At 39.5% G+C, this 26,630-nt stretch overlaps 2 protein-coding genes across 2 annotated transcripts; both read left to right on the plus strand.

Moving 5' to 3' along the window:
- Positions 1-4,091: 4,091 nt before the first annotated feature.
- LOC129860305 (homeobox protein Hox-C11a-like) lies at positions 4,092-7,548 on the plus strand. The gene is made up of 2 exons (XM_055930628.1): positions 4,092-5,147; positions 6,439-7,548. The coding sequence occupies exons 1-2, from the start codon at positions 4,457-4,459 to the stop codon at positions 6,669-6,671; spliced, it is 924 nt and encodes a 307-aa protein (XP_055786603.1). The 5' UTR covers positions 4,092-4,456; the 3' UTR covers positions 6,672-7,548.
- Positions 7,549-17,468: 9,920 nt separating this feature from the next.
- LOC129860306 (homeobox protein Hox-C10a-like) lies at positions 17,469-22,206 on the plus strand. Its single transcript, XM_055930629.1, has 2 exons — positions 17,469-18,337; positions 20,420-22,206. The coding sequence occupies exons 1-2, from the start codon at positions 17,590-17,592 to the stop codon at positions 20,695-20,697; spliced, it is 1,026 nt and encodes a 341-aa protein (XP_055786604.1). The 5' UTR covers positions 17,469-17,589; the 3' UTR covers positions 20,698-22,206.
- The last annotated feature ends 4,424 nt before the right edge of the window (positions 22,207-26,630 follow it).

Raw genomic sequence — 26,630 nt, forward strand, 5'->3', positions numbered from 1 at the left:
TTATTTCCTTTCATTTAAATTGACTAACACCAAGTTACACTTTGGATTTAGAGACCAAATGATCAATGGAATCGTCAAATGTATAACATACTAAAAGGTCGTGATTTGCTAATAATTATATATAGTAGGCCACTCCCACGATAAGTTTGCCACTGGAGAGAATGCTCAAGGTCTGTGTATATCTTTGTAAACAGTGATGTTCAAGGCAGCAACACACTGACATCAAACTGAGTAACACATTATAGGTCTACTAGTAAAACAAATAGTATTTTAATAGCCTTCTTTTATTGATCTATATCATATATGAAATACTTTTGTTCAATGTCTAGCATTCAAAATAATATATAGATATCTCTAAATCTCTAAAACATGTCACTACACCTCTACACATCACCAGCGGGACAGGCTCATTTGCTAGCCCCCAGTAGTTTCTACAATGCATACAAATACATGCTTTGCAGTAGAAAGGACTTGTTATTAAATAACAGTTCAATAAAACGGAACATGTATTATTTGTCACATTTTTGTGCTTTTAAAGAGTTTTTACATGGTGCCAAAGTCAAGGTACAGCATTTACCACCTCAATTCAAGAATGACTCAATTGGAATAGCCCTTACTGCTATAGGCTTCAAGCCCAACCAAACAATAGTCATGCTATCGATTTAGGCTAAACAAATACGACTTGCGAATACAGCAACTTTAGCGAATACAGCAACTTTATTTTTGTCAAGATAGTTCTCGCTCTTCTAAACAACAGGCTGCACTTTGATTTAGACAATGCATTGTAATTACTGTGCGAGGTAGCAATACATTGCTTAGATTCCTCAGACACAGTCGTAAAGCATGTGCTCTCCTGACAGTGATGTTTAAGCAGAGAATGGCACATATTTACAACACCTCTTTCTTCCAGGAAACTCGCAGGACTCGAAAAGGCCTGTGTGGCTATTACCTTAAAGGCTCTAGCAGTATTTTTGAACATTTTGTAATCGTACTCGCTGCATGGGTAGGCATACTCAGCAGGGGCTTTGGTTAGGCAAAAACATTTGTGAAGGAACCCCTTCTTATTTAGAGAAATGGCGCACCAGCCATCCGACTCCAGGGTCCTACTGCGGGTGGTATTTTATAGGCTAACTGTGACTTGAACTTAAATCCAAGAAGAATAAACACATGGTAAACCTTATCCCCTGAATGATGGCCTTAGACCGCCGTAAGACATGACTAGGATAGTTTGTGGCCTTTGAAGGAGGATTACGCACGACTTTATTGCTCCTTGCAAGCTTGTGTCCAGATTTGAAAACGGAAGTGTGGTGGGCATGTCCTTTATGTAATACCCCAGGCAACGTTTTGGCATCTCCTTTTGTCATTGCACACCACTGGTGTATATTCGATCCTGCGATTGGGCCCTCCAGTACAGGCCTAACTTGTACAATTCTCAGAATCCTTATGCATTACAGCACAGAAACATGCTCTCTGCGCTGGAGAACATCTGACAAGGTTATGGATAATTAGCCGAGGCTATTATGTAACCGACGTTGGTTGATGTCTTGCTGCAGATTATCATGCATTCCACAAAGGAACAAATACTGTGTTGTGTGTTAAGGCTTCGTTTACAGTAAATGTTATTGCCTTCGGAGAATCAGTGCCATTTAGAACCCATTCTCGAAATTACTCAACAGAGGCCTACAACAGCAGTACAGTTTCTGCAACCAGTGAATGAGTTTATTATTACATTTCGGAATGGTTTACTTTCTGGAATGCGAAGCCCCTTGAGCAAAAACGTTCACCATTTTCTATTACAATGTAAGGCACTAAGCCCAAACCTGCGGGAGACGACGACACACTCCGCAGTATAGCCAGACTAACCTATGGTAGCTAACATTTTTCCAGCATCAGCTATTTTGTAAAATAATGTTGACTTATTTTACCCGTCCCTTGTACTGTGACATGGAATTCTCCATTTGTGTTTTCATTATTCAAAACCACAGTCGACCTATGTCTGCATGGTTACATGCGTGGTTAGAACTTATTAGAGTGTATACTCATTTTAAACTCCTTTCCCGTCTTACTTTAATGTGTTCTGTAGAACAAAGGGATTTAGCTTTTTCTTACAGCCATTCGGCGTTTTATGGTTAGACGCGTAGAGGATTTTAGTGGTCAAATTCAAGTGCTGTGTCTTGGCAGCTGTCTGCTTTCTTTGTACTTGGATGCGGGCATCGTGTACGTCAACTTTGTATCTGCTGAAAGGGTACTGTAAACAAACTAATTCCAATGCCATATACCTCTCTCCAAAATATATACATCTACTCATGATAGTCATCTTTTTTGATGATTTACCAAAAAAAAAGTGCTTTTAGCCCACAAAGTGGGCCGTCAAGTTTACCTACATAATTCCATCATCTTAATACCATGATAATCTTAAACGTTTAAATTATTGGAACCATAGAGTTTGTGTTATGTAATTCTATAATTTGCATACAGGTTAACCTTTAGAAAAAAATATTTTGGAACATAGGAAGATATTGATAGTCTAATGAGATTTATCAATACCATGATCCTACTTTGTGTTAATGATTGGCAATTGTAGAAAGAGAAAAAGAAATAAGAGAAAGAGCACACAAGGGTATTTTAAATGTGTATATATATCAATTTATTACAGGATTGAAATATCATTCCTCTAGTTGATCACATGGCCTAATCTACTTTAGAGCTTTGTGATGAGGATTTCAGCCGTGAAATATATTTTTCAACTGAAATGTCGTTTAAATTCCTTGAATGAAGGCGATAACTAATCTAGCCCATCTTGCCTGGGAGCACTCAGGCATATTAAAACAAATCAATAATGGTAGCCTCGAGTTTTATTTTTCTTTCGTAAAGCAATGTGTATTTAATCGGGCAAATAGTCCTAAAGCTACACTGTAGTTCTAAAGACAGAGATATAGTGCCCGATTTCTTATTGCTATACAGCTGTCAGTGAAGGTATTCTATGACAAATCGATTCATTTGTTGCCCAGTGAGACAGTAGAGACTAAGCAGAAATAGCCCCTCTTGTACTTCAAAACAAAATAAATGGCCTCCTGGAGACTATTTGGGCGCATTAAGCTTTAATATAGCCACTCTCGTGTAGACTATCTCGATTCAAAATTACGATGACTTGATATGTTATAGTTTGCAGTTGGTGGATTAGAGTTGTTTTGACAGCCTTCGTCGTCAAAGGTTAAACTTAGCTGGTTTTCTTCTCTCCTCCATGTTCAGCCTGGATACTTGGTCTTGACTTTCTCGGCTATTTCCTTCAGGCCCTATCATGATCCAAGAGAAATGGACTGAATTAAGAAAATTAGTGATTTAGTCAAACTAATGGAGTAGGCTACCCTAAACGTTATGCTCTGCATCCTTATTCAATCTCATTTACTTCACATGGATGTTGAAACTATAGCCAGAACATGTAGGCTTCCGTTAAGGCCATGCCTTGATCAAATAAAATCCGAGATAAAACTTAAATAGAAAAATGTCCTTGAAACACGGGAATGTAGCCAAATAGCCTATGTATTCAAAAATGCTTATTTTGAATAGTTACTTTTCGTGGGGGTTTCATTATAGGGAAATGTTAGTCTGTTGGTGGCTGTTTCAAAATGTAAATATAGGCTATTACAGTGGTTTAGATGTAAAATGCCCAGGTTTCAAAATTGTAATATCTCAAGCAAGAAAACATCTCGTCATTGATTCACGATGGACATTTAGACTACCTAGACATATCATAAAGCCTGCTAGACTGTATGAGAGTGAAAACACACTTTTCAAAAGAGCAGCGCTTCGAGTGTGGTCTTGAAATCTTGGTCTCATTATAAAGCATAGATTTGCCTTAACCTCGCAGTGATCTCGGTTCACTTTGTCAGTAAGGCTGGTAGTGGTTAGTCATACATTACAATGTGTGAGAGTAAAGTGTCTATGTTCTGCTGCTTCCAGTATAGGCTATTGTACAATATGCTAATGTATTAATGTAGTAGCTATACTATAGTGGTAGTTATAATAATACTAATAATCATAATCATAGTAGGCCTAATAGTGAAGTCTTACCTGTAGAATTCAAAAGCATGTTTAGTCTGCTATATCAAATACTAAACCTGTGCTAGTCTAGCCCACACCCATACATAAATAGCCTCCTAAAAATGATCTTCATAATTGCCATAACCCATGTAAACAAACAGGAATCTGTTACTGGTTTTCTTACTGCTCCTGCGGTGTTTTGAAAATGACTAGTTTGAACCTCCTAGATCTTGCCTAAGTGAACCACTCCTACACATCCAAGTGTTCCACGTTGATATATGACAATATCTACTTTCGATCACGTGTCTCCGGGCGACTTAGACGGATTGCGCGTCATCTCGCCTTCCTAAATTTCCCCCTTCTACAGCTCGAATCCAAAACATCTATCTATCGTACGGAGTACGGGGGAAAGATGTTTAACTCGGTGAATCTGGGAAACTTCTGCTCCCAGACGCGCAAAGACCGGACATCCGAGTTTGGGGATAGAACGGGCTGCGCCTCTAACATCTACCTCCCCAGCTGCACCTACTACGTCCCCGAATTTTCTGCCGTCTCTTCGTTTCTTCCACAGGCCTCGTCGCGGCAGATAACCTACCCATATTCCACAAATCTGTCTCAAGTGCAGCCGGTACGGGAAGTTTCCTATGGATTGGACCCTTCTAGTAAATGGCACCATAGAAGCAATTATGCATCATGCTACTCTGGAGAGGATCTGGTGCACAGGGACTGTCTTCCGCAATCCACCATGACAGAAATGCTTATGAAAACGAACGAGAATGTGTACAGCCACCATAACCACCATCCCAGCTCCAACCATCCCTCCACAGGGTTCTACCCCGGAGTGGGGAAAAACAGCGTCCTCCCTCAAGGTTTCGACCGCTTTTTTGAGACCGCATACTGCGGCACGGACAATCAGTCAGCAGATACTTGTTTACAAAAGAGCGAGGCTAGAAAGCTGGAAACAAAGTTCCAGCAGCCAGCGGCTCTACCGGGCGTCCCAGACCAAGACAAGGACACAGAGGATGAGGAGGAACATACAAATTCGGGCTCGTGTTCTTCTTCAGCCACCAAGGACCGCAGCGCCAGCAAGAACAGCCACTCGAGTAGGTACCGAAGCTGTAAATGGGGAAAGGGACTAGCCCGGTGTTTTGTCGGTCAGATTTTATGTGGAGTTTTATAAGCATTCAAAGGATTTTATTATAACCTACAAAGCTCTTTCTTCCAATGAGAAGACTTTTTACGATGGGAAAGCGCTTTGAAAAAAAAGGATGTTATACACAGACGCTTCTATCGTGGAGTCTGTGAAATTTTAAGAGCGCGCTATTGTGACAAATGCTAACTTTGATCATGAACTTGCATTGGGCATTTTAAGGGATTTTCGCGTTGGGCTGTCGTGAGTAAAAACCAATTGGGCAGAACATTGCTTTTGGCGTCCTGTGAATTTTATTTTAGCAGCTTGCACGCAAACTATAACACTAAAGGACATGCTGTGTGATTATTAGCCTTGTACACTTAGAGGCAGGCTCCATAAGTATCCATCTATCTATATTTATCTGGGCAAATGTCGAAGATAGCAACAGCATTGTGTTGTGGTGGTTTCCTTGCAACGAAAGAAAAAAGGATACAAGTGAAATCAGTCGTAGAGACTCCAGTCTGAGTTTGTGTCCATATCTGTATTCAAGCATTGCACTTCAGTACTGAACCAAACACATTCTGTCCAAGTGAGACACATTTCCATTCGGTTAGCCCTGAGATATGTATGCCTGAATCACGCATTCTCTAACTCACACACACAGGCCCACTGGCGTCTTTTTGTGTAGCCAAATGTATCCCAATCAGGAAATAACTGCAGAGATGTTTTGTGTCGTTGTACTTGATCTTTTTCATGAGGTTTTGACCACCACTGTGATGTAGTGTGTCTCAGATCCGAAAGACATTTTAGCTTTTACGAGAGGATTCACATCGAATATAAACATATGCATTTCACACAGCCACGAAGGAGTGTGGAAATTGATAGCTAAGGTCCATGGGAATGTAACGCAAACTGTAGCCGTATACATTTTGTTGTTGTATATTTGTAAGAGACAAACACATACTTGGAGGCTGTAAATTGATACGATTTGCTCTTCAAGCGCTTGTGATAATGTAACAGTCTTTATGGCGGATGTGTCTGATGTTTTACGTGCAGTATTGGATGTTGACAGAATTGTTATAATCAAATTGATGCCTCTCGAAATTCCTGAATAGTTTATTCACACAGAGAGGCTATATACTTTGTGTTGATGTGAATATGTGTGAGCGGCTACTTTAACTTCATGTGAATATCTGTGCGTTAATGGCAAACAATCCCATTGAACTTTCACTGATCATGTCCTTTCTGATTGATTGCCCCAGGTACACCTCGCACAAGGAAGAAGAGGTGTCCATACTCCAAATTTCAGATCCGAGAATTGGAGCGGGAGTTCTTCTTTAACGTTTACATTAACAAAGAGAAACGGATGCAGCTTTCCCGGATGCTGAACCTCACCGACCGACAGGTTAAAATCTGGTTTCAGAATCGAAGAATGAAAGAAAAGAAATTAAGCAGAGATCGTTTGCAATACTTTTCTGGAAACCCCCTATTGTGAGCATGTGGAGTGTAAAAGCATAATGATTATAGTCAAATGTCAATGACACACTTTTCTCAGTGAATTCTTATCAACAGTAATAAACACATTTCAAGTTACTTCAAAAAGACAGATCAGCAGCAATGTTAAGATGAGGTTATTTCAATTTCTAACATTTGGGGTTGCTGTATGTATGCGTAATAAGGCACCATTTTCCTGTAGCCTTCATTCGCAGGAAACTTTCTAGTTCATATATATACAGGTGATTATATAGAATAATCATTTATATGCTGCTGTCGAGTTCATATAGTTTTCCGTGTATTTACCACGAATCTTAATTGTGTTTATTCAATTGTGCATTTCACAAGTATTATTTGTTGAATAGTATTAAATGTTACAACGCAATTCGGGAAGCCATGATAGGCCTATATTGGACATTTAAACTTTCCCTTTCCTCTGGTCGATGTATTTGTAGCCTACCATGATTCTGTTTTCGACCAGAATATTCAACACAAAGTAATACATTTACAGGTGTCAATTTTGCCACCGAGAACTGTGACGTGTACAATCTGTAGTAATGTTTTCCTTGTACAGACTATGCAACTATGTGCATTCGTGACTGTAAATATGATTTTGTTTTTAATTTCGCTCCCCCTTTTCCCTGCTGCTATTTTCTTTACACCGCCCAAGCTGTGTACTTTAAAAGCTTTAATGTTAACACTCCTTTAAATTATTTGCTTTACGCTTGGTGCTTCTTTATGAAAGAGGAGGAAAATATGGCGTTGGGTCTGTGTATCATTAATCTAAAGATACCTATGAAATAAACAGGCGTATAGACAAAACTAACAGACTGGTGGATTTTTGTCATAGATGTTATTATTGACTATGGTTATCCTCTGTGAATGTCGTTTTCAAGCCAATTGATTGAGTGGTAGGCAATGATTAAAAAAGTATTGGCAAAATAATCCGACTGCATTTTTGCCTTCGATTTTCTTTTGGACCATTGTTCGGTCTATCTGATGGTTATTTTCAAGGGATTTGAGTGGGGTTGGTAGCCTAGATGTTTGTGCTACTGTTTTGAGAAAACTAAGTTCGAAGCATGTGGAGAGATTGCGAGTCGTGCGTTATTAGTTGGGTATTTATGGATAGTAATTGCATCCAATGCCAACTTAGCTTTAAGCCACACTATTTTAATGTAGGAACAGGCCTTACCTTTTACGCAAACACATTTTCAGACGACAACATTGTTAAGGGAGTGTGTGTGGGCTGTTGAGCGGTACATTTATACAACGCTTACAAGCTTAGTGGATATAACTCTAGGAGTGCATATTTGAGCTTTTGCAAGCACACACAGAAGTACACGGAAACGACAGCACAGAAACTAGGCTACACCTCAGAATCACAGAGAAAGAAAGAGGAACGGGATCCTCCTTTAGTGCCCACTAAATGGAATCGCCACTCTTGCAGTCCAGACAGTGTCATAAAGACAGAGGCACTAAATGGCTATTTTTTTCTCTTAATTGCACCGTCTGTTCGGAGGGAATGGCGTTCACTTCCGAAGTAAATAGTAAACAAGTAAGACTGGCTGTCCAAACAAAAAACTCAGCAACTAGACTGTTCAACGTGAACTCGGGCCGGTGCTGTGCACAACGTCAATCCCCCTCCAACTGCACAACGCACGCACGCACGCGCGCGCACACACACACACACACACACACACACCACACATCCTTTAGCCTTTCAGCCTTCACCACTACTTCATACCTCAGACATTTCTGAGAAAAACGGACCCCAAAAATGAGATCGTGGAAGTCTAGGTCAGTCAAGTTATCCATTGACATTACCCAAACTATGTCTTTACTAATGGTTGACTACATTGGCCAGGTGGTAGGTGTGTGTGCACATCTATAAATATACAGGACATTACTGGGGTGTGACAGTTGGACAGATTTTACCGAGTGTGTATGAGTGTGTGGGTAGCCTACGTGCGTGCGCCCGCGTGCACACAGAGCATATGTGCATGGAATATTGCACGTGTGTGTATTAACTACAATTTATAATTAAAAGTAGTCTTTGAACTTCAATAATGTCAAGGCCTTCACCTTTAACCCGCTGCAATAAAGTGGAATCAAGGAGCCCCTTTTGCCCGGAAATGTGTGCAGGAGAGGAATCGACCAATGGGAGTGAGTGGGAACAGAAAAAGGAATGTGTAGAGAGTCCAACTTTGACCCCTCCCATTAAACTACAGCAGGTAACTTTGCCAGCTTTAGTACGCCCAGTAAATACACTTTATTATCCCAGTAAAATGTATACGTTTTCACGCATGATACGTTTTATAACATGTTGGCATGAGCTTTAACATGTACTTATATTTTCACAGTTTCTTGTGGAAATAAATGTAGATAATACCTTTGGGTTAAATTCTTCTTTAAGAAGGATGCAGAATTATATTATATTCTGTTATGTTCTATTCGATTCTCTCTCTATTTGTGTGTGTGTGTGTTTATTCCCTGCTACTCACTACAATCCCTTCAGACTAAAGCTGAATGCGGAAGAGGGGGGTGTTAGTTGTGACAGGGGGGAGGAGGAGGAGGGAGATGCTCGCAGGCAGAGATCAAGGCTGGAATACTTTTCTTGTCACACCCACCAACCTTGGCCCTGGGACGATGACGTAGGTAATTTGTTGGATATCTCTGCCATACATCTTGACCATTCTCTGTGGCTCGAGTCTCCTCAAACTCCTGCCTATCAACCACAGGGGGCCAGGATTCACCCCGGGTTGTGTTGATCGCACAATAGGAGGGCAATGTTTTGTTTCCTTTCCTTCAATAGGCTTTATAAAATGATAGGACAATGCATGGAATCATCATGTTCGTCTTTTGCTGGATGATTTTATTCATGTCACTACAGTGTAGATATGGTGTTCGAGATGGAATTATATTTTATTTAGTTTTGGTTGTGTTATAGTTGTAATATGCTAGTCTTGATTTATCCTGAGAGATGAGAGAGGATTCGATGCAGCCGGCGGTTGGTTCAGTCGAGCTGATCCCATTGCACACTTGGCTGTTGGGAAGGAAAATGGCGGGTGTCACAGGCGAATGCAATCGGACGGCCTGAAGAATAACATTTCGTGATAGCCGATGCATGGCGATTCATTAAGGTTGAAAAGGAACTAACACAAAGCATAGCGAGATCTTTGTTTAACCTTTTCAATGTGATAAGAAATGTAGCTGACGCTTATTTGAATTGATAGTACGGCAACGCTCAAATAATGATTACGTAGGCCTATGCATTTTTGACTCCATGTATATGTTCTAACTTGATGTTATTGCTATGGTTTGTGTGTTTGGTGAGTACTGGGGCCTAATTTCATTTCGTCCATGTTTTGAGCATTCCTGTATTTTGTCCTAGCATGTTTTTAGTTGGGATATTGTGAAGGATACATTGAAAAAGTGTCTAAATTACGCGTCATTGTAATTCAAGATGTATTGCTTGAAATGACGTTTGTGCTTAACCCCTTGATCACACCGACCTACATCTACATCACTCAGGAACCTTGTCTTGATGGTTACTTTATGTATGATGCTGTTGTTTTCCACGGCAGATTATTATATACACGTCGTGTTTGATAAAAAGATCAGAATTTGAACGCTCAAGACCGCGCTACCAAGTTCATTTTAAATAGAGATTAGCCTGTTACTATAGGCCTCGTTCTTGAGAATAATTCTGCAGTGAGTTTTTAAGTGAAGGGGGATAACGAGTACTTATGCTCCGGCATAAACAAATGAAAGGGTGGTTGCAATCAGAAATAGATCATATCAAAAATGAAATAAGGCCAGCACTAATTTGGATAGAAATGGCAACTTAAGCTTTGTTTTGCAATGAGTTCTTGCCATAATGATTTCCAATGTATGCGCATTGTACAAGTGGCTTACCCTAGATGTAATGAAAGCTGAAAGCTGTCGATATACTTCGAAGAAACTAACCTGCGGTCCTTTGTGTGGTCGTCACCAATTTAATACCTATGTGTGCTTTCAGATTACCACTTCTCTGATTTATATTTGTCTTTAAGACGCTACATGCCTCAGCCATAAATTCCCACTTGCACAGGGGGTGGACATCTGCTTGCAAGGAGCTCAACCTCGTTACATCAAATTGGGAAGCTATTTCATGGTGGCCTGCAATAGACAAACTAGTTTTGGCTTCCCTCCGTCTCCGTAAACGCAACATGACAAGGGGATGGGCGGCATTCGCGTAATGTGTATCTAGTCTATGTTTTCGCTACTCCGCATGATGGTAAATATATTCGATTTGAAGCAAAAAACGGTATAGTAGACTGAATAAAGTTTAAAGAGGTAAAGCATACATGTGTCTGTGCTTATTTCACACTAAACACAAATCAACAGCTATTTAGGCAATAAAACGAATGGAAAGGACTTGAGGAATATTTTATTTTACCCATGAGCAAATAGAACCTTTTGCGCGCGCGTAAAACATCAATATGTGCACAAAAGAGCATCCAAAAGAACAAAATACACTAAAGAACATTCACACCTAGGCATTAATCGTTGTTGAACAAATATTCCCGTTTATTTCACTGACAAATACACATAATAGGCACACCAATCGACACACATCAGCCCCCCCAAACACACATAGCCCTCCCATTACAAACAAGGGCAAATACACAGGTATAGTGATTCACATGTAGTAAACAATATTTAGATCATGATAATTATTCAGATCACGTGTTATTATTGGGCTTATCGCCTTTTAAATGGAGGTAAACTGAACAAAGACATTGTTTATTGACCAATTACTATTTTGTGAGAAATTGTACTTGAAGTCGGCCTACTGTTCCCATTATTATGATATGCAATGACCCATGTTGAACACGAGTTAGGTTATAACGGGTTATAACTTATCGATTGAAACCACGAATGACCCGTTAAAGGTATCTGTGTCTCCGGGAATGGTGTAATGGGTTGTGTCTTCAATATAGGTCAATTCCACAATTACTCCTTATTTAAATGTAGATACTACCAACCATTCGTAAGCTGGCGAACACAAACACACACAAACACACACACACACAAACACAAACACACACACACACACACACACACACACACACACACACACACACACACACATACACACACACACACACACACACAAACACACACACACAAACACACACACACACACATAGAGATAGAGAAAGATAATGTGCACACACACGCAGTCTGCATTTTCACTCAAGGTTATGACATGGTTATTAGCATACACATTATTTGAAGATCTCGATTTCAGGATGCTGGTTTCATTTGCCAACTTAATAGCCTTCTAAAGGTATCGTTACAGCAGCATTTAACTCTATCTCTCTATCACAAAACACAACCCATTGGAGAAGACTTTTTCATTTTATAAAATATCATTGAATGGCATACCCCAGGTTCCATAATATAATAAATGACATTTACCAAACGCGAAAGCAATTTTTTTTAAAGTATAGGTAGTTGCAAACGCCATGCTCTACCAACTGAGCAACATAAAACTACAATGGAGGATTACAACTTCCATGTTTGTCAGTCTGACAACAGGAATACATTTCATAATAGAAATGGTCAAATACTGAACATTATATCCCTGTTATTGCATCCATGTTTGGTACAATTAACCCATCAAGTCTCCGCACTGAAATTACTCTACACATTTAATATTGCTCTGTAGTAGGTTGCATATGTGTGGGTGATGTTCAGAACGAAATCAACCCACAAAAAACTAACTTGAGCAAGCGTTTGTCAGATAATGTTAACATATTCTGAGACATAATGAATAGGTAGGTATAGGTTTACGAAATGTGTCCTCAAATTGATTGATTAGCTTTAGAATGAAAGACTGGATTATATTTCTAACAAGAGAATGAAATGATGGACAGGCGAGGAAACCAATCAAAACAGTCATTACATTACCCTTGCTTTTAGTGGTTGGAAGAGAAATCACTGCATTCTCCACAGCCAATGTAGCCTAATGTACCTACTTGAAATAAGCTACAGCATTTAGCAAAAATTCAATATTTTAAGTGAAAATGGCCTTGACCTCACACCATTCAATACGCATCAACATTAATCATTTCAATGAATTGCTCTTAGGCTATTAGCTAGACTATTAGTTATTTGCTCAGAAATGAATCAAAGGGTCTCTCATAGTTTCATCTGTATTCACCTGGTCAGTCTATGTCATGGAAAGAGCAGGTGTTCTTAATGTTTTGTACACTCAGTGTAGAACCAAAATTGGTTCCATATAGAACCCGATTTTGGTTCAGTGAAGAAGAACCCCGGGAGTTCTGGTCAATTCGACTCAAGGAACAGAATGTGAAAGTACCTGTGATTGTTTTCAATTCAAATTGTCAAAAATGAATAGCATCTATCAAAGAGCAATTTCTCAAGTGAGAATTTTGTTACAACTGTCTGGGAGTGGTATGAGTTGGGAGGGGAAAACTGAATTTTGTTAATACTGTCTGGGAGTGGTATGAGTTGGGAGGGGAAAACTGAAAACGATCTATTGGCAAGGAGGTTTGCAACTCTCTTTCTTATTGGTTTATTGACTAATTACCTCCTGATAATGTCACCAGGCAGGCCGAAACTCCATCCCACCAAAACAGGCAGAAATTTCCAGCTGTATATTCAAACAGCTCTTACACTTATAAGGCATGTCACACTCTAAAAATGCTGGATTGTTTGGATGACCCATTTGCTGGGTTGGAGGCATTTGGTCACTTAGCTGGGTTCTTTTCTTTAATAAGAGCAACGTTGGGTTGTTGATACTGGGTTATTGAGGTTGGGTTTTTGAGATATGACCCAGTGAGTGGGTTAAATTCTCCCACCAAAACCAGAAGATAAAGTGATCCGGCAAGCTTGTGAATGAGGACTGTTGCATCTGTAACAAGTCTACTGTTCCAGCTGGCACTTAGTGGAATTACTTTTCTATGGACAAAAGGGGCAAGTCGTTGTGGCTGACCGAAAAATGTTAGTAAAAAGCTAACGTTTGTAGTTATCCATTCAGGTTAAATAGACCTAGCTATCATAATTACATTCTGTATTATCTCAGTCATTGACATTTTTGGATAATGTTAGCTAGCAAACAACCACCTTGCATGCTAGCCCGAGCCTGCTAACAAGCTATTTTCCTGTACTCTGTGTGGTAGCAAATGTAAGGTTTTTTGTTTAAGTTCGGCTAGCTATGTCAGTGCCTGTAGAACGTTTGTCTTCTGTAAGCCTACTGAGTGGTGCATTGTTCCACGCCAGGTAGTTAGCCATCTTCAACTAGGTTTCTCACTCTGTTTGGCTAGCTAGAACAGCTAGCTATATATTTTACTTAGCTAGGCCTATTCCCTGTTTCTGAGTTAATTTAACATGGTTGGTAGCTAGTTGGCAAGCTTATAACTTGTGCTTTTATGGTGGTTCAGTTAGGCTTTCTATGAGTTAGCTGCTGGTGTCAGTGTGGATGCACACAGTTATTTTAGGTAGCTATACCTAGCTAGCTACATATTGAAATGAAAAGTGTCTCAATTGTTCTTCGAAGTTTAGTCTATCCATTTTGACTCTCCACTTAAACGTTGGTATGTCTCTGTCCAACCGATAGGCTACTAAAGGCCCTGAGAGTGCTTCTCCCACCATCAGTGTACCCAGTGCAGGTAGCTAGCTACATATTGAAATGAAATGTTCCTCCACCTTTAGAACCATTTTGACTGTCCCCTAAAACCTTGTTATGTCTTTGTTCCCCAGATACTACAGAAGACATGGTCCTGAAAGCGTTTCTCCCAACACCCGTGTCAAAAGTTAGAAAGAAGACTGCCCGCACAAGCACTGATGAGGCCCGAAACTCATGTTCTGGATAATAGGAAGGGCCACCATCTGTGTGTGTGTGTGTGTGTGTGTGTGTGTGTGTGTGTGTGTGTGTGTGTGTGTGTGTGTGTGTGTGTGTGTGTGTGTGTGTGTGTGTGTGTGTGTGTGTGTGTGTGTGTGTGTGTGTGTGTGTGCGTGTTGGCTTGTGCAAAGTGTCATGTGTGTCTTATTGTTCAACATTTTATAATCATGTTCTCTAATCTCCCGGTTGGAACCAATATGACTGAATATCTTCACCAGGCGACCAAATTAACAAGTGACCTGAACCCTTTGTTCTGAGTCTTGGGGACAATCGCCTCTACTCCCTGGCATTCACCATCATGAATGGGCAGGTTCTGGATCAGAAGACATTATATTTCGTTGTTGTTGTTTTACAAAGAATTCACTTGAAAATGTATACCTGGTAGGGGGAGTAGAGGGTAAAGTTGTTACTTTTCTTCAGCCCCATTCCTCAGCTTAAATTGGTAGGGCTGCTGTGATTTTCAAATGATGGATTGTGCTTCTAAAATGTTTGCTTATTTGTGTGTTCCTTATTTGTTGTTTGTCTTTTGCATGACTTCATTTTGTAGCTGAAATTAATAGCTGAGAATAAAGATGTTGTATTCTATCTACAATTTGTCATGACTAGCCCTATGTCATTTTAAGAATTATTGTTAGAAGTATTCATACTTTTAGAAAATGAGCTGATTCTGTAATAGAGAGAAGGGTAGAAAAAGAACCTAGAAATAAAGTAAGAAATAACCCACTGCTGGGTCAAAATAAAATTTTGGGCTAAATCAAGTAACCCCAACGTGTTGGGTCATTCACATAACCCAACAGTGCCGGGCCAAAATAACCCAGTGCTATAGTGACCCAGTGCTGGGTTACAGCATTCTTTTAGAGCGCATGATTTTCACAACTTAACAGTATTATTTCAACCTCATAGTGTGAAAATATATGTAAAACACAGAATCACGTTTTTGACTCCACTGGGCCTTTAATAAACAACCTCAAAGTTCATGGAAATGTGTCCTTTTCTGTCCAAATTCAAGTGAGCTAGTAACCACTCGTACATTTTTGCCTCCGTTTGAAATAGACCTACAAGTCGTGCAAGTCTGAGAATAATGATTTGTCATGTCTCGTGGTGAAATTGTATAAATAAAGAGGCTGGATTGCCCCTTTGATTCTAAAGCAGCATAGCCAACACACAGAAATAACAACACGCGCCATGAGGAGCCCTGCTTCGTTTTGGCACTAGGCCCTAGTTGCTAAACCTGGTAGACTACTGTTTGTAGATGTACTTGTATTACCTTAGTAATTGTAATATCAAACGTGTTGGCCACATAAATATTCGAGTAGAAAAATACTACACCTACGCCTTATTGATAGGCATTTTCATAGGACTTCGGCAGGAAAAACTATGCGCATCTTTTGATATTGTGGTGTTGAATCAAAATGTGCAAACACCATAATGTAGCAACATGTTAATCCCTTTGTTTGACTCGTGGCTCTTATATTTTAACCTCAAAACAAGATGCGAATAGGCATGCAAAAAATAGGAATTGAAAAAATAAATGTTCTGTTTTTTTAAGCTATCAATCTCAGAAAATGTGAACTACTGTCCTTGCTGGAAAACAAGATTATCATTATGTAACGACGTACACGCTAGAACGTTATTGTCGTGGGGAAACTATAACAAAATATATTTTTGCAAGGGTTTAAAAAAATTCTTAGTCAATGCTTCAATTAGTAAGAAATGTAAAAACGCACACAGAAATGTCTGCTTAATTTGTTAATGACATGGAATTATCTACATTGAATTACACTCGATATTTGTCAGAAAATTGGGAGTAATTGTATCTTCAATAACAACTTACACGAGGCATAGGCCCGTGTATATTTTTCTCCCTCATGTTGAAGTCACGCCTGCATTGATATGAATGAAATAGCCTAATACCCACCAGTTGGAATGGGGAAAAAGGACCCGAACTATAATAGCCTAATCCTTCTTATAATTTTGAACGTAAAGAGAAAGGTATGTTTTCCACCAACCATTCTGTATAGGCCCATGATAAATTGTAGACGCATCTTAGAAACCCTATTCAATTTAATCTTCTAACTTTTGGTGATTGTTTTTTGTAACTAGGTCTAATATATATATATATCCTGAAACGATCTGCTCACATCAACACTGGTTGAACTTAAAAACAAAACACTGAGTAGTAGCCTACAGGCCTTTAATACAGTAAAACATATCAAATAAACTATATGCTGTGTTACTAGAATATACATAAAATGCGTAAAACGCTCTTGAAAAACAAATAATTGAAGTAAAACACACTTTGGCATACTCAAACTGGTTAACCTTTTAAATAGATTTTAGTCAAGCCAATGGTCTTATGCAACTGCTCTTGCCACAACAGCTACAGTGATTTGACAGAGGCCTGTCGGTTGGTCTATGCAAATAGTCTAAAGTTTTACCTCTTATGAAAAACAGTTTGCCAAACAAACGTAGGCCTAACCGAGAGTGGTGCTGATATACTCTACGCGACCATTGGTTTATTCCTGAATCTATTGACGAGTACTTAGAAGTGGCATCTAGCGAGTTCCAATAAATAATCATATTCAGCGAACTATTTTCTCTGTCTTGTTTTAATGTTAGTCTGTCTTAACATTATTATTTTTTTAACTAGATTTCATTCCGGTTTTACCCAAGTAAGTGATTGTAAAATATTTATCTACCCCTTTGTTCACTTCTCCCATGGCTGTCTTTACACAAAGCTCTCCGCTAGAGAGCGCCCTTGCACCGTCTAAAAGCCCCTTTGCTTACCAACTTGACCACGGTGACGTCACCCCAGCCTGGCGCCTCAAGGCCACTTCCACACCGCTATTGGTCTGAAAATCACATGACATGGAGCTCCAAGAATCCATAATTATGTTGCTGATATTTTTGGCCCCCAAAATATGTCAGCTTCCAACTGTCCTTATTCTCATCCAGAAAACCTTTACTACAGGAACAGAAACGGGGGGAAAAAACAACAATACAAATAATGTCATGCCAGGATAACATGGCTGCCGGTCATTTCCTCATGGATTCTTTGATGGGAGGATCATCTTCCTATAGATGCGAAGGCTACTCCAACAGCAACCCTGGAATGTACATCCACCCGGCTGCATCTGAGTATGGATGCTCAATGATGAGACATTTTGGAGTAGTTGGATCGAAAAAAGACGAGGTTCCTCTGAGCAGCCACCCTCTCGGCTCCTACCAAGATGCGCCTTACCTGTCATCCCAACTGGGCACATGGACCTCGGCTTCCAAAACTAACAGGGACGAGCAACCTGTTGCCCAGTCCAGTTTACAACCGTGTTCGTTTCCAACCGATAACGTCAAAGAGGAGGCGTTCTGTTGTCTGTATCAGGGTGACAGTAGCAGCAGGGCTAATAAGGACACTACAGAGTCGGCTACTTACATCCGGCTTGGGAACAATAGTAGCAGCCAGACCGACCAAATCGTTGTCTCGGCGGCGTCCGAATGTTATGGAGGAGAGAAGCAGGTATACCCCAGAGGGAGCAGGGGACAGCGAAAAGAGCAGGTCGGGGCAGGCTTTGCTTCTTTGGACCAGGTGACGACATCTGTTGAATCACCCAGAGAATCAACGGTTAAAATGAGCAAATCTACCCAGGAGACAGTCAGCGAGGAAATGCGCAACGAAGAGGACAAACAGGGAAAGAGCATGAAAGAGGAAAGTGCAAAGACTGACAGTTGTTCTGATAACTCCGACAGCGAATTGAAAGGTAACCCAAAAAGCCCCCCTCTTCTCTCCTGTCTCTCTCTCTCACACACACACACACATACTTAAAAACGTACCATAAAACAGTTGTGAGATACAATGTGGCAATTTAAAAAATGGTGTACTAAAAATGGTGTACTAAAAATGGTCTCCTCTGCATGCATGAGCTAAGCTTCAGTGGGCGTTTTGACATTCTGCAATTGTGTATGCTATATCTACTGTACACTCTTGGAAAAAAAGGTTCTGGGTAAAAAAGGTTTTTATGCTTGTTTCATATATGGCACCCCTTAAGGTTCTATATAGAACCGTAATTGGTTCCATATAGAACCCTATATCGAACCCAAGGATTCTATATGGAACCAATTTTGATTCAGCGAAGAAGAACCCCTGGGGCTCTGATCAAAGCACCCTACAAGAGGGTTCTGTACAGAACCTTAAGGGGTGCCATATATGAAGCAAGCAATATAATCCTTTTTGGTTCCATCCAGAACATTTGGAGACATTCTGAACAAGCATTTAATGGTCTAGCCTAGCTGGGGTTACTGTGGCGACGTCATTTATCACCTTTCTATTAATGTGAGAATGTGAGATGGGCAGTTATCATTGAAGTAAACACGTTCACACACGCTCATAACGCATAACGCGCGTGCAGATCAAACAGATTGACCAGACGAATACACACACACAGACACTACATGGGACATTTAAAATGTAGAAAGAAGGCCTAACCATTTGCAACAACTTAATTTGACTCACCATAACGGTGTAAATATATACGTTAGGCTATATTCTACGTTATATAAAGCAGAATACAGCTTAGGTTATACATCACGTCTTAATTTCGATAATGACTGTTTTTTTGGTAAAATAGTGTACGATAGACGCAGTCTGAAATAGCGTCCACGAAATTGTCTTTCCTTGAATTTTAAACTATTATATCTTGTTTTATTTATATGATAATCATCTTGCATATAAAATACATTTTCTTATAATAACAATGGGGTTTAGCTAGCTTTAACGTCATGCTAGTTAATATATTCCCTTTTCCCCCGGACAATGTTGTGTGTATCCAAAATTATTAAAAAGAAAGGTAAAGGTATTATTAACGAATCATCAACGTGATATTGTTATGAATATTATTCTTGTTATTATTATTAATACTACTAATAATACATTGCTTGGTTACGTTGTGTATTTGTATTAGCTAACGCTATGGAATTCAGTTTCGTAGAGTTCAAGTTTGCCAAAAATGAATTTCTATTTGGGCCAACGTGCATGAAAGAAATGTTTTATTTATGCTGCTGCAAAATGTTAAACTATCCCTCGTTTGTCTTATAAAACCGTTAGTCAGTCCAGTCTCGGCTACATATTTTGGGGTAGAGCTATATTTGTATGCGCCACACAAAATACTACTTTCAACCGCCACAATGTAGCCACCTAACATTTCATATTTGGCCAGCCTTTGGGAAGAAAATAAAACCACCAATAATCGAGAGATGACACTATTATATTCTGCTCAACACACACATCAATCGTTTCAAAATGTTGGAAATATTTACGCCTAAGAAAATCTAAGCTGGGAAGTAACCATGCATGTTATCCGTGTATCCTTGAATATACGTAATCAAGTACGGGCTATGCAGCTATTTCAAATCTCTCTCCAGTTTCCATGTAGGTTAGCCTCAAACCACAATAAGGCTATAATGGCTGTGTTTAGGGCTATAGGAGAGTAATACAAGTGGGTCGGATGTAGAATTGCTGCCAAACGAATAGGCCTATACATTATGCTCCATCATTCATCAAGTCTTTTTTTTGTTGCATCTTCGTTCAAAGCGATCGAAGAAAGTCAACAAAAATAGATGATTTTTGAACCCATGTATTTATAGAGCGCGTGGACATTTGATTCAAGATCAAGAACTTGAATGTGCATTCGAAATAAAGATTATCAAAGACAGTCCAGACATTGCGGTGCGGCAGTGCAGACCTGACGCAGACCAATTGGAACGCAAAAGGCCTGATATAGACTGTCTTGAACATGGAAGTAGTCCTTCAGTATGCTCACCTTTTCCATGTTTTATGTCTACAGATGATTTTACACTGGAAAATGCTCCAGGAAACTGGTTAAAAGCCAAAAGTGGACGGAAGAAGAGATGCCCGTACACAAAGCATCAGACGCTCGAGCTGGAAAAGGAATTCTTATATAACATGTACCTGTCTCGCGAGCGCCGCCTGGAGATCAGTAAGAGTATCGATCTGACCGATAGACAGGTCAAGATCTGGTTCCAGAACCGAAGGATGAAACTCAAGAAACTCAATAAGGAATGTCGTGGACGGGATCATATGGCAGTCCACAACTTCACTTAAAATTATATTATCTATAAAACCATTCCATATACACCCAAACACACGCACACACACACACACACACACACACACACACACACACACACACACACACACACACACACACACACACACACACACACAGTGTGCCTTCATACAAGGACAATATTTCAACGATGCCCAAGAGTACATTACTTTATCAAGGAGGGACTTGGTTTCGGGTCAGCAGTTGAATTTGCCTTTCAACACATGAACATTGAATAGAGGTGCCGGTTGCCCTGCCATATGAAGCAACATAGAACTGCTGGAAGTGCTGGAATGAAAACAGACTTTGTTTGTTTTGGAATGTTCCCTCATTCCGTTGCTTCATCTTGTTGTCTTTAGTTTAGTTGCTTTTGCTATGTAGGCTATGATAGGCTATTCTCACTGTTTGCATGCACATTGTTGCTTGCGTCATATAAGACCCGTTGACGATTCCTAAAGGAAAACCGGTCCAATAGAATAAAGGAGGGGATTTGAAATGAAATATATAACATATAGCTTGTCCTTCCCCTTATTATCATGTTAGCACTCTGAGAAAGGAAAAGACAGAGGGAAAGAGAGAGAGAGGCTGCATATGAGAGTGGGAAGATCATGGCCGTTTTAATAGAAGAGGTTGGTTTAAATGTTATCCAGGTGACCACAGTAAGTCAAGGTCATAAAATTATTATGTCAGGACCGTCTCGTGGTGGAAGCATGAGCTCGGGGTGGATTTTATGATCTGCAAATATAATGTGCTAGCTGGCTGCTGCAGTAAAGATGCATCGTTTAAACGTGTGTGGAGGAGAGGGCTAGGCTAGTCTACACAGTGGAGAGTGTCTGCTATGTACTGGATTCACCAACGCGCTCGACGGGCTCGCTCTGCTATGTAGCCTGCCGCCTACTTATTTGACGATACAGGACTGTTATCTCGTCAAGAAACGAAAGGGATGGATGATAAACAACAATAACAGAAACCTCAAAGACAGCTTGAATAAATAAGGACCACCACGACAGAGTGTCTCCGGGGAAATTCAAGGTAGGACACAAATAGGTACGTATTATTAACTCAGCTGTGATTTTTGAGATGTCACGCCTGTCTGCCGGTTGGTTTGCCAGTGGAGCTTGTTTGACAGCGCTCTCGAGCATGCGAGATGGGATGGGTTGTCTGATTAAACCAATTGATTTGACGTTCTTCTTTTGGGAACATTTTGAGCATTTTGAACCAGACATTGGTTTTGTTATTGCTGTGTTGATATCGATTATGTATAGTATGTCTAAATAGTTTCCCCTTTATTAGTTGGGCAATTTCAGACACGATTTGTTATTATTCTGCGGTTTAACAGTAAGCTATTTCAATGTCCTAATTTGCTGTCGATTCTCAATGTTGTACACAATTAGCCTATTTAGGATGACAGTGACAATGATATAATACATTCGGATGAACGATTCCTATTTGTTTCATTATGCTGGTAATAGCTATGTTATGGTTGACAGACAATAAAATCCTTACCTGGCTTTGAGTGTTTTGCTGTTTGTTTGTCTCCCTTCCCGATGGAACACCCCATCTTGCGCAGCTGAAGCGTGGTTTAGGTAGTTTCATGTTGTTGGGATTCGCTTCCTGGCTCCGCAACAAGAAACTGCCTTGATTACGTCAGTTCGTCTTCATCAAGGGCGACACTTTCCGTTCAATTACACCCTAGACTCTGACTGAAGTCCTCGCAAATGGCATTGTAAATGAACTGGAGCTGTAATAGCCGGGACGGAGATTTTTTCTCTCCGGCTCTCGTGTTTGTGACGGGCTGTAAAACGTACTTTAGATTCTCATAGAGAGAATGGGTTGTAAACAACATGGGGTAGACGTTAGACCTCTTTCGTTGCCTTTTCATTTTGTTACTGGTTTCTTCTTAGGTTTCCCTGATGATGCTTTGTTTGGTTTTCATTTTGTTCATCATAATATGACGAGCATATCCTTCACATATGAAGAGTGAATCGAGCTGTAGGCCAGTTAGCAACATTGCCAAATATTAATTGAATGTGTTTTTTTATTTCCCCTCAAATGTGTACAATGTTATTGGCCTTAAAGTCGATATGAAATCTGGAAATAAGGTATGTTGTCGCCATGTAGGCTATTCAACCCTCTTCTGTATTGAAGTTGAACACAGACCAGTATTTCTCTGATTGTGGCACGTGTGCGATTGGGCTCACTGAACGGACCTTTGAATATCCCTCTAGTTTTGTTGACCTATAATGCATTTGCAACCTCTTCGGATCAAGCGGAAATGGCTCCATCGTCAAATTATATTTCAGATGACACTTTTGATTGTTTCCGTTTCCTTAACTTTCTCAAATGATAACGATCTGATCCATGAAACTAGGTTAACCAAGGTCCACATGGCCCAAATGACAAGACGTGGCCGAGGAAAATCAACTGTTTGTTGTATTTATAGTACACAACACAATTCTTTCACGTTTGGTCAAGAACGTTTTTTAATGTGGCACAGTCAAAGTCCCCTCTCTTCCATTGGAGAGCATGTGTTGATATTTACTCGCCATTTTGCCTTGTTGTTATATCAACCCCCTTCTCACAACAGTCAGTGCATGTAACAGAGACAGTCTGGAATCCAAAGTCATTTTCATTCAGTTCAGTGAAAAGATGTCTCGCTCTGGAATGCAACACTGACAAATAATTTACAGCACTCGAATTGACACCCAGAGGAAACACTCATTGCTTGGACACTGAGACTGTGCGAATTCGTACTAGTGCACAATTACGCACAGCAATTACGCACGAACACGTAACCAGGTATTTTTAATAAAGGTTCACATTACTTGGCTAATTTTGCCTCTTTTGTAGACAGGTTATAATTTATCGTATTATCTAATAGGAATTGCCATTGCAAATAGTATGTTGTCATAAAGTGAAGAATTGCATTTGAACAACGCATTTGACCATCTTAAAAGAGGTGGGGCGCGGAAGAAGAAAAGAAGGGAATGGCTAAGCTATTGGATAAATTTGTCACTTTAACGCAAGGCTTCACAGTCCAGTATCTGTATGTCTGCAGTGTAAACTGAGCTGCTTTATTATCTTCATAAAGGCGAAGTCATTGTCACCACCATCCGGGTGTTTAAGTATATGTATAATGCAGGCAAATATAAATAAGGCTGGTTCATCAAGAAACTGTGTCGCGAGACCGCGCATAGACTACACCCATGTTCCATCCCTGGCTAGCGCTGATAGCTGTGTCATGGTGAAACACAATGTGTGCATGATTACTGCTATATCTAAACAGGCGTGCCCGGAGGTATCTGATACCGGATGCGAGCATTTGCAGAGGGCCTATATTATGACACAACAATCAAATCAAATGTTATTGGTCGAGTACACATATTTTGCAGATATTATCCCAGGTGCAGCAAAAGGATCGTTTCTAGCTCCAACAGCGCAGTAATACATAACAATAGAAAGCAACACACACAAATCCCCCCAAAATGTAAAGAAAGAAATGAAGAAATATCAGAACGAGCAATGTCAGAGTCCGGGATATATAGAGATACACACTATATGAATAGAAAAGGTGTATACAGCAGTAGTTATATTATTATGAGTCTTGACTAGAATACAGGATATACATAAGAAATGGGTAAACAGTATGTAAACATAAATGGTGCAGCACAGTGGCAAGTATACTAGTCTTTGCGTGTGTGTGTCCGTGCATAACCTATAAATTGTACCGTTGCCAGTTGTTCATTTTCTGAATTGTCGCATAGCATCAGCGTTATGAAGAGTTAATACACTATAAAACACAATTAGGCCTGCACTGTAACAAAAACTGTCATTTGTATTATCAACAGTAACAAAACAAACAAAAAAAACATTTTACTGCGGCATACTCTAATTGACGGTGCATTGTGGGAAAATTGCTGTATTTCATATGGTACTGTAATTCTAGCCCACAGAATACAGGACCATATCATATCGTTGCAGCGCAAAAAACGTGTTGACCACTAGTGGGTGCATGGTATTGTTGTTTCTGGATCATTAACATATTTTGAGGCGGGCCTTGTAAGATGCTAGCTATATTTGTTAAACCCCTGATTGAGAATGCGGTATCAATTTAACTTCAATGTGGATGTAGTGCCCCATTATTTTAAATGTATAGGGGACAGATTGGAGAGGCAGCTAGTGTTAAACCTTAAATGGTCAGCCAACCTGCTTACACCAATCGCTTGTAATACAGTAAAATACTGTGAATTTCAATTAATTTCATCCATTCATTAATTTATTCATTCAGATTATGGAAGCATTTACTTTTTTAAGGTATAATACAGTACATTATAGGGTATTGTACTGTGTGTCTATACACAGTACTTGATTTGATACCGTATTTATATTACAGTAGGTGTACTGTAATATTAAATATATTATTTACAGCCACCAAGCTGCCTGTAAATTACGTTCAAATTCATGATAACCCCTCTACAGGCATGGCAGTGTCAAAAGAGGCGTTTCATTTGAATATGCATGAATAGAAACCCCTTCCATAAACTACAAGCAGGCACATTTGATTACTTCAGAAAAAAATATATTCATAATATATCGAACATCACAAAAATCTATAATAATGAACTCCACAATGCTTGTCTTTAAAATGCATTTAAAAATAAGCCATCCAGACCCATAAGCAACCAGTAGCCTATACATACCTCTCTTTCAATAGTATTCGTTTGTTATTTATTTATTTTTGTTGTATTTTGTCTATTTTTATGTGATCTGACACAGAGAGGGAAATTTGCCCAACGAAGCACTTGGCATTTCTACAAGTGGTCTGGATTTCTCGTTAATTAATGATTGAAGTGCTGCGCTGTAACGCTTTATAAACCTTTAGTCATATAAACGGTTTCAGTAAAAGCTCTTAAACTAACGACGGATCATATGATGGACTTAACGATTATAGTGCTATGAAGCTTTTGGGGAGCTCATAGGCCTACCTCATCCGTAATTTGCCTAAATTAGCTGTTGCCTGAACCATATAGCTAGCTACCTACCAGCGTTTGTTTTTGTTGAAAGATTTGCGTCTCTGTTATTTAGCAGAATAACAATATATTGTTGGCTGAATAGTTTCCAAATTTGCACCTTGGTGATTAAACATAAAGTTTTGATGGTAAGATTTTAACCTGGACTGTGTAGGCTAATTCATTTGACGATTCAAATTAGGTTTGGACTGTACAACAGAAAAAATATCCCTTGTTCAAATATGCATCATATATCAAAACAAGTATTTACTTGATGTTCCTTCATGTAGTAGGAGGGCACCGACCTGCTGTAGTAGGAACTCACTGATCACTAGTTTGTAATATGATATTTGCATAATTCGCTCGGGAATAATGTTAATTGTTATACGAGGAGAATGCAATTTTAAGGTAAAACGTCCATCTATCTAGAATTGACATGTTGAATTTAAATATTATGATTTAATATTACAATTCCTAGCTTGCACGTTTACTATTCTCCGGATTTGTATATTATTTTAGCTCCACACATTTGCACCATAGTTTCCAATAATGACCTTGATTCATATAATCTTACATAAGACGTTTAAAACCTGACGAATTATTTAGGAGTATATCGAATTAGATTTCAGATAAACATGCTTCTGCTACGTATGGCTTCTGATTATTTTGATAAACATTCATATATCAGTACTCAATGTTAGGCCTACAGCGAGTCTTCCACTAACATTTCTGAAATCTACTTTTTTGCTATTTCCCTTGGTATTTATTTGAAACTATATCATGAGCTTACGATCTTTATTATGGAGTATAGCTAGTATGTTTTGGGCATACATGTTAAACATTATCTTCGGACAAGATATTGATTGGCTGAAACATGCATGTGCAAAAAAATCTGCATTTCTAATACTCGGCTCTTGTAG

Source organism: Salvelinus fontinalis, chromosome 8 (genome assembly GCF_029448725.1).
Source record: "Salvelinus fontinalis isolate EN_2023a chromosome 8, ASM2944872v1, whole genome shotgun sequence".
Lineage (NCBI taxonomy): Eukaryota > Metazoa > Chordata > Actinopteri > Salmoniformes > Salmonidae > Salvelinus > Salvelinus fontinalis.